This window comes from Dipodomys ordii, unplaced genomic scaffold (assembly GCF_000151885.1).
Source record: "Dipodomys ordii isolate 6190 unplaced genomic scaffold, Dord_2.0 Scaffold113, whole genome shotgun sequence".
NCBI classification, from domain to species: domain Eukaryota; kingdom Metazoa; phylum Chordata; class Mammalia; order Rodentia; family Heteromyidae; genus Dipodomys; species Dipodomys ordii.
The window spans coordinates 6,136,949-6,145,455 of record NW_012267329.1 but is presented as its reverse complement, the minus strand read 5'-3'; the positions used below and the strand labels follow the sequence as shown (position 1 = coordinate 6,145,455).

Here is an 8,507-nt window from a genome sequence, read left to right as displayed (position 1 = left end):
CCATGTTCACCCTTTTCTGAGCATTAGCCTTCATGTGTGCTCTGACATGTGTCATTAGACTTTGTATGTATTAATATTTAGTATTTCACATGGGATTATTGCAGAGTCCTTAAAATTCAAATATAAGAATATGATTCCCTAAGAGGGAGCCGTTGTTGACATCTGAAATTTTTATTATATTTTTGTCTCACTGGAAATTGAAGTAAACCACCTATTTTTCATTCTTCTTGATAAACAAAAAAACCCAGAAGAAATAGTAAGAATGCCATTTTCTGTTTTCCTAAGCTTGTTATGTTCGTACATCTGTAAAGGGTGTTCAGGTTTGGTGTGGGTATTGTATTTCAGCATTATCAAATGCACACACATGACCCAAGGGAAAACCCGGGAGTCAGTGAGGGAAGGGGTGATGTGATCCAAAAACACATGTTCTCATTATCTGACTTAAGTAACTGTAATCCCACTGGACATGACATTTATAATTACAAGAAAGTTTTAATTTAAAAAATGCACTCACATATCAAAACAAAGTATAACAGTACACCATATAATGTATATTTTTATGTATCACTTACACATAGACTTAAATTTGAGAAGAGAAGCAGAAGACCAAAAAATTTGTTTTGTGACTAACATATATGCTCTGCTATTCTGAAGAGGATCTGGTTCTCTGGAAATTTGGTCATTGCTTTCCTCGTGCTTTTCAATTTTCCTCCAAATAAATTAGAACTAAAACTACTTCATTTGTAACACTAAAAGAATTTTGAGCTGGGAAGGTGGCTCAGTGGTAGAGCGCTTGCCTTGCATGCATGAGGCCCTGGGTCCGATTCCTCATCACCACATAAGCAGAAAAAACTGGAAGTGGTGCTGTGGCTCCACTGTGCTGTGGAGCTAGCCTTGAGCTGGAGAGCTGAGGGACAGTGCCCAGGCCCAGAGTTCAGAACAGACCATAAAAAAATTCTACTTAAGTAATTCTATTGAAGTTGAAAATACAAGAATAGTTTCCAGAGCCTTGGTAAATGAGGGGCAGGGGAAAGACAGAGAACTCTTGTTCTGGGGTATTGAGGTGTGGTTAGATAGGAACAAGAAGGTCTAGTGTGCTATTCCATAGTAAAGTGACAGTAGATAGGAGTCATGGACAGTGTATTCACAAGAAGATTGAAAGGATTCTGAACAGTGTGACATGAAACAATGAGAGGAAGTGGAGGTGTGGTTCAAGTAGTAGAGCTCCAGCTTTGGGCTACATAGTGAATTGCATGTGGCAAGCTCCTTTGTTCTCAGTGTACGAATGCTTAGAGTGCTGTTTAGTTAATCATATCCAAGTGTAACTATTGGGCTTTTACTATCTATTGGATTAACTTGTAGATTTATAGTCATATTCTAGTTATTACAAATGAGAGAAACCATGTGCCCTATGTAATTTGGGTCTGGCTTACTTTGCTTAATATAAATTTTTTTCAAGCATTCACACACTGAGAACAAAGGATATTCTTAAGAGAGGACTACAATGGCTCAGTACCTATGTGTATATGATCATATAAAATTGTGCATATTCTGATGTTAAGCGAAATGAACCCCAAGATAGGAACACAAGAGATTTTATCTTTCTTGCTGTTCTTTTTAATGTACTTATAATGTTCTATGTGATTTTTTTGTTTCTTTTGTATGATCTTCCCACATGGTATAACCACGGTTATATCTAATTCCCGTGTCCTGCATCTTGTATATACTTTTATCTAATTTGGGGAGTGGAGGGGAAATAACAAAATGCTGAAATAATGTTACAGGATGACCCATTGTAACAATGAGTTGCACAAGACACTATGTTGAAAATGAACTTTACAACTTTGTGGGAAGAGGGACTTGTTGGGGAGATGGGGAGGAAAAGGATGATAGGGAAAAAACAAAGGAGGGGGTAGCAATGCTTGATAAGAAATGTACTCATTACCTTGCTCATGTAACTGCAAAGCCTCTGTACAGTATCTTTACAATAAAAATACATATATAATGAAAAACTTAAAAATATGTTTATTGAAATAAATTCCAAGAAATGGAAATGAGGATTTTTTATTTTACTGTTTGCAGTTATTTCTTTTTCTTTTTTTCCTCCTTTGCTTTATTCCCTGTTGTCATCATATTGATTTCTGTACCCTTTTTCTTGTCTATAAATTTATCTGATTTGGAGAGGGCAAGGGAAATCACAGAAATGGTGGGACAAATGGTGAACCAATTCAATGATACTCACAAGACATTATGTTGGAAGTGAACTTTACAAGTTTGGGGGTGGGATGTTGGGGGAAAAGTGGGAGAAAATGAGGGAAGGGCAACACTGTTCAAAAAGAAATGCATTCATTACCTTACTTATGTGGCTGTAACCTCTATATACATCACCTTTACAATAAAATTGAATTAAAAAACAAAGTGGCAAACTCTATGTTCAAAACGCAGTAGTGTCAGAAATTGTATAGTTTATTTTCAACATAGTGGCTAGTGGGCATCACTGTTGCATTTGTCCCATCATTTCTGTCTTCTTCCCTTACCCTCTACAAAACATATAAATTTACAAACAAGACAAAAAGTAAAGAAAACAAAAACAACAAGGGAAAAAAAGAAAAACCTTTTGCTTCCATTTCTTGGAGTTCATTTTGACAAATATCATTTTATATGATCATATGCACATAGCTATTGAGCCCTTGTAATCCTTTCTGAAGAATAACCTCCTTTGCTATATCCTCCTTTGTATTTTTTTAACCATCCAGTGTGTTTACATGTAGATTTACAGGCATATTCTAGTTACAGGAAATGAGGGAAATCCCACAATCTGGTGTTTTTGGTTCTGTCTTACTTCGCTTGGTATAATTTTTCCCAAGCCTTCCCATTTCCTTAGAATAATGTTACATTATCATTCTTTCTGATTGAAGTGTAGAATTCTCTTGTGTACCATATTTTCTTGATCCATTCATCCACTAAGGGACATATGGGTTGATTCCATATCTTGGTGATGGTAAACAATTCCTTGTTTGTATTCTATTGGAGAAATGCCCAGGAGTAAAATTGCTGGGTCATAGGGAACCTCTATGTTTAGTCTTGTTTGTCTTTTTAATACGTTTTTTTAATTGTAAAACTAGTGTGCAGATGGGTTACAGTTACATGAGTAAGGTAATGAGTACATTTCCTATCAAGCATTGTTACCTCCTCCTTTGTTTATCTCCTACTATCCCTGGAGGGGAAGGAAAAAACAAAATGCTTAAATAGGGATACAGATTGACCTATTGTAACAATGATATGTACAAGACACTATGTTGAATATGTTTAGTCTTTTGAGGAATCTTCATACTGCTTTCCAGAGTTGTTGGACAAGTTTACATATCTACCAGCAGTGACATAGAGCTTCCTTTTGGTCACATCCCCTCTAACGTCTGTTATTATTTGTTTTCTTGATAATGACCATTCTAACTGGGGTGAGATGGAATCTTAATGTTAAAGCCAGATACCATGGAAGGATTTCAGGAAGCAGTAGGAGAAAGAGCAGGGTTCCTAGGCATGGGTTGAAACTTCTTAAGTAAAGATCTAGAATCACAACAAAAAAAGGAAAACTAGATAAATGGTATTGCAAAAAACTGAAGAATTTCTGCTTGGCACAGGAGATAGCTAACAAGATAAATAGAAAGCCCACAAAATGAGAAGATGATTTTTATTATCTAGACAAGGGCATCATATCTAAAATATACTTAGAGCTCAAAAAACTAAATGTTCTAAAAATAAACCCCCAAAGAAACAACAATCCCATTAATAAATGGGCTAATGACTTAAAAAGAGACTTCTCAAAAGAACTAAGACTAGCAATACACATAAAGAAATGTTCAATATCTTTGGCCATGAAAGAAATATTTAATGTTTTACATGTGTGTGTTGATATGTTTATATTAAAGAGCAATAGTAACCCTTGAACACATGACTGGTGGTTTTTCTTAGAAAAAAATTTTGAATAGAATTATCTAAATCAAGGCTTAAGTCAACTGAACATTCTTTAATTAAAGGAAACTTGATTATTTTCTTTTTTTTATTGTGAAAATACCGTACAGAGGGGTTACAATTACATGGGCAAGATAATGAGTACATTTCTTATCAACTTGATTATTTTTAACAGCGATAAACATTTTACGTTATCTAACAAGTTTTTAATAATTTATTAGGAATAATATTTAAACCTGTTTTTATTTGTACAATGCATAATTTTCTTATTAAATCCTTTAGTTTGTAGTTTGAAGATATGGATATTCATTCTTATAGTAATAAATTATTTTGTAAATTTCTTATTTGTCATTTTTTAAATAATGTTGATGGGGATTTAAATAGAAAATAACTAGTAAAATACTAGCACAGTGAAATGTATATTTGTTTTCTTGTATTAATATTACTAGTAGGATATAATATACCATATGTTCTGTCAGTAATAATTTATGTATTTCTTGTTTTTTTTCTCTCTAATTGTTTTACATTTTATAATTTTTTTTTGTCAGTAGTGGGGTTTGAACTCTGGGCCTGGGCACTGTCCTTCAGCTCTTCAGCTCAAAGCTAGCACTTTACCACTTGAGCCACAGTGCCACTTTCAGTTTTCTTAGTGGTTTATTGGTGATAAGAGTCTCATGGCCTTTCCTGCCCGGGTTGCTTTTGAACCTCGATCCTCAGATCTTAACCTCTTGAGTAGCTAGGATTACAGGCAGGAACCACCACACCCAGCATATAAAGTATTCTAAAGCACTCAGTCCATAATCATTCTTATTTAGTACTGATTACATTTTCTTGTATGTCCACAGAACTCATTGTTTTTTTGCCAAATTTGTATGACTTATTACATATCATCATTTAAACTCAGCTTAAATATTAGCTTGTCATACAATTTACCAATCTAAGTAACATACACCAAAACCTAAGCATGTTACCATGCATCTGGTTTTATTTCATTATCATAATCATGATAGAAAACTTTCCTTTTTATGCCTTAGTTTACATCATTATTTCCTTACTTCATTCTTATCTAATTCTATTACTAAAACCTCTCTCCAAAAATCCTGTGAAAGTGAGTGTATGTGTGTTTGTGTGTGTGTGTGTATATGTGTGTGTTGACAACCTAGAAGAAAACACCAATATCTTGGTTAAAAAGACTTTAACATTTTGATTTAAAGTGATTATGTTTTGCTAAGTAACCTGTAAATCAATTGCAGCAGCCTCTATTATTAATGTGGTATTTTCAAAACTGGATTGTGCTTGCTGATAAGAAGGAATATTAATAATTAAGAAACTTGTAAAAGTAAAAAAGCTAAAGTTACAAAATTTAGGGAAATAGAAGAGTGAGGTAATTGATAAAATTTAACATTGCGATAAATTTAGTGTGAATGGAAGCCATGTTGAAATAAGACATGACTAATTACATAGTAAAAAAAATTAGAAACAACCATACTAACTGAACTATCAATTCTTTTAGAAAACATTTTAAGAAGCAAATTATTTAAGCCAAATTCTATGTCATATTGTCTACTTATCATAGAATGATGGATCCACTCCCTGTCAACCACATAGTATAGATGATGCAGAGTGTTTAACCAGAGTGAGTCTTACAGATCCCTTCACAGCTGTTCTTCCCCAAGTTCTTTTTGAATGAGGGGATTCCAAACCTAGGATGATCCCTGCCAGTTCACCTCAATGTAATGACTTTGAATATACTAGCTACAGTAAGAGATAAAGGAATCTTCACCAGTGTCTATTATTATAGAAGTGGTAAGTGGAGAAATTGATGGAGAAAAGGAATAGTAACAGGGAAGTTCTAAGTGCTGGAGTGTGAAGGTAGGATATATCTTCCAAGGACCCTCCTCAAGGCTCCCATGACCTCCTTATTTCTAAGGCTATAGATGAGAGGGTTCAGGGCCGGAGTAACAATTGTGTAGAAAAAGGAGAGGATGTTGTCTTGTTTGGGATTATGGAAGGAAATAGGCAGGGCATAAACAAAGGTGCCAGGGCCAAAGTACATCCCAACCACAGCCAGGTGGGAGGAGCAGGTAAGAAGGGCTTTCTTCCTCCCCTCATTGGATGGCATGCGAAACACAGTGAAGAGAATGAGTGTGTAGGAGACCAGAACTGTAGCAAGTGGGGGAATCAGGAACATCACACCCATCACAAAAAACATGAGCTCAAATCTAGAGGTCTCTGCACATGCCAACTTCAGCAGAGGTGGGATCTCACAGAACAGATGTTTTACCAGCCGGGATTTGCAGAAGGGATAGTGCATAGTGTAACTGGTATATACGATGGCACTCAGGGATGCCACAATCCATGTTGTCATCACCATAAACAAAAGGACTTTTGGACTCATAAAGGTTGTGTAGTTTAGAGGATGACAAATGGCCACATACCTGTCATAGGCCATAAAAGGTAGAAGCAGGTCCTCTGCTGCACCCAGCATCAGTTCCAGCAACATCTGAAGGGCACAGCCTCCAAAGGAGATGGTGTTATCTCCACGCAGAAAATCTGTGATGGCCTTGGGGGCTATAACTGATGTGAGGAGAAGGTCAATGAGGGAGAGCTGTCTAAGCAGGAGGTACATGGGCACGTGGAGCTTCACATCCATTGTGATGAGCAGGAGCAGCAGCCCATTGCTGGTCAAAGACAGCGTGTATAGGACTGTCATTGTGGCACAGAGCAGTTCAGGAAATCTGCTGTCATTCAGAATGCCCACCAAGATGAAGCTGCTTCCCAAGGTGGAATTCCAGACCTTCATTCTATGCAGTTTCTTTAATTTCCTTTCTTTGGAACTTTAGTCAATATTTTGATGGACTCAGTCTAAGCAGGTAGCTAACAGAAATTCCGTGAAAGTCTTTCAATTCCTTATGTTGTCTCTGTGCTTTCTGATTTTCTCAGTGTTTTCAGTGAATTGCAATGATCTTTCAGTTAAATGGATTACAGATATGTTGAGTATTACTAACCATTAAGTTTACCCTATATATGAATTATCAAATAGTGTGTACCTGGACAAATACCTTCAATGAGAAAAAACACCTTTTAATTCATAACAAAAAAAGGAACTTGACATTGGTATAAAAACTAGCTGTTTTCATATTTATAATCTACTTGAGGTTACAATTCATTATTAAAGTTTGCTCGGAAATCAATTTTGTTTTGTTCTTCCTTAACCTGAGGTCAGCCTCTTCTTTTTTCCCCTCAAAATTGTTAGCTTCCTCCACACAGGAATCTCTGGACAACTTGATTTCAAATATACTCCTCTCCTCGATGGTTGTATTTTTAGTTTCTGGAGGAAAAGCAAATCTGGGCTAAAATGAATTGATATGTTAGATAGATCTTATAAGTGAATTGAGAAGAACTGCACCAAAGTTGTTTATCTCTTTAAGCTAGTAATAAATTATTTAATCAGAGGAAAGCAAAGGCAAGGAACTAGATGTGGCTTCTGGAGGCATAGTAGCAGTTTCTGTTAGTGAAAGGACTGCACTTAAGGTGTCAGGTGTATAATACAGACATTGTAGGAAAGGTAAAAGACATCCCACTACCTGAACATTGCAGCAACACCCTGAAAATGAAACATTGTCTCTTTCCCTCACAGAAATCAGAAATCTTGGTGATATGAGGAACCATTCAGTCTGAATACACTGAATCTAAGTGATAGTACTGCTGGAAGGTTTTTCATTGCAAATGATATAGTTTAGGTAGACTGTATGAAAATATCCAAATACCCTTGTTATTTTGAAGGATTAAATGGTATTATGAAAGAGAAGTAAAATAATTTCATTATGTAGACCCAGGCTGGTCTTGATCTGTGCATCTTACTACTTCAGTGCTCAGGTATTAGGATTACAAGTTCATGCCAAATTTTACAAGATCATGACAAATTTTATTACAAGATCATGCCAAATTTTAATTGGCTTTTCTGACATACCTTTTCACATTAAGCCAGTATGTAGAAGGGAGGAACTTGAATCAATATGCTGTTATTTGATAGTTCTCTTTTGAAGTACCATTTTTTTGTGAGGGCTCACATCACAATATTGGAGTCCAGGAAATAAATGTAATAAAAGTAAGGGCTGAAGTTTGTTTTATTACCAGTATCAGGGTGTGAATAGAGTGGTCAGCTACTTTCCTGAATTTCTTTCTCTCTTGTATTCTACCAGTTCATCCAAGCTCTCTCATTTTCCTGGATTATAGAGATCGATCTCATGACTTTTCTACTCTGACTGAGTAGAATCAGTAGACAATCAGGAGACTCCTGGTTTTAGTCTCTTGAGAAGGTTGGATTGCAGGAAAGAGCCACTGGAATGCAGCTAGTACTGAGACTTATACCATAAAATCAGTATGAGAAAATCTAAAAACTTGGGCCTGACCAGTAGTACTGGATATTCAGTATATTCATGTGTGAAATGGATATCTGTCAAAGTGTTTAGGGTACAGATGGAAGTGAGTTAGGAATGAAGTATGAGAAACTAGACAGGTAGCAGAACAGT

At 35.8% G+C, this 8,507-nt stretch overlaps 1 protein-coding gene across 1 annotated transcript; it reads right to left on the bottom strand.

The window, feature by feature from the left end:
* Positions 1-5,824: 5,824 nt before the first annotated feature.
* Positions 5,825-6,775, bottom strand: LOC105995048 (olfactory receptor 2AG1-like). The gene has a single exon (XM_013028709.1). It carries the CDS (start codon positions 6,773-6,775, stop codon positions 5,825-5,827), a length of 951 nt encoding a protein of 316 aa, XP_012884163.1.
* Positions 6,776-8,507: the final 1,732 nt, after the last annotated feature.

Coding starts and splice junctions, on each gene's coding strand:
- LOC105995048 (XM_013028709.1), bottom strand. CDS start 6,775: ATGAAGGTCTGGAATTCCACCTTGGGAAGCAGCTTCATCTTGGTGGGC.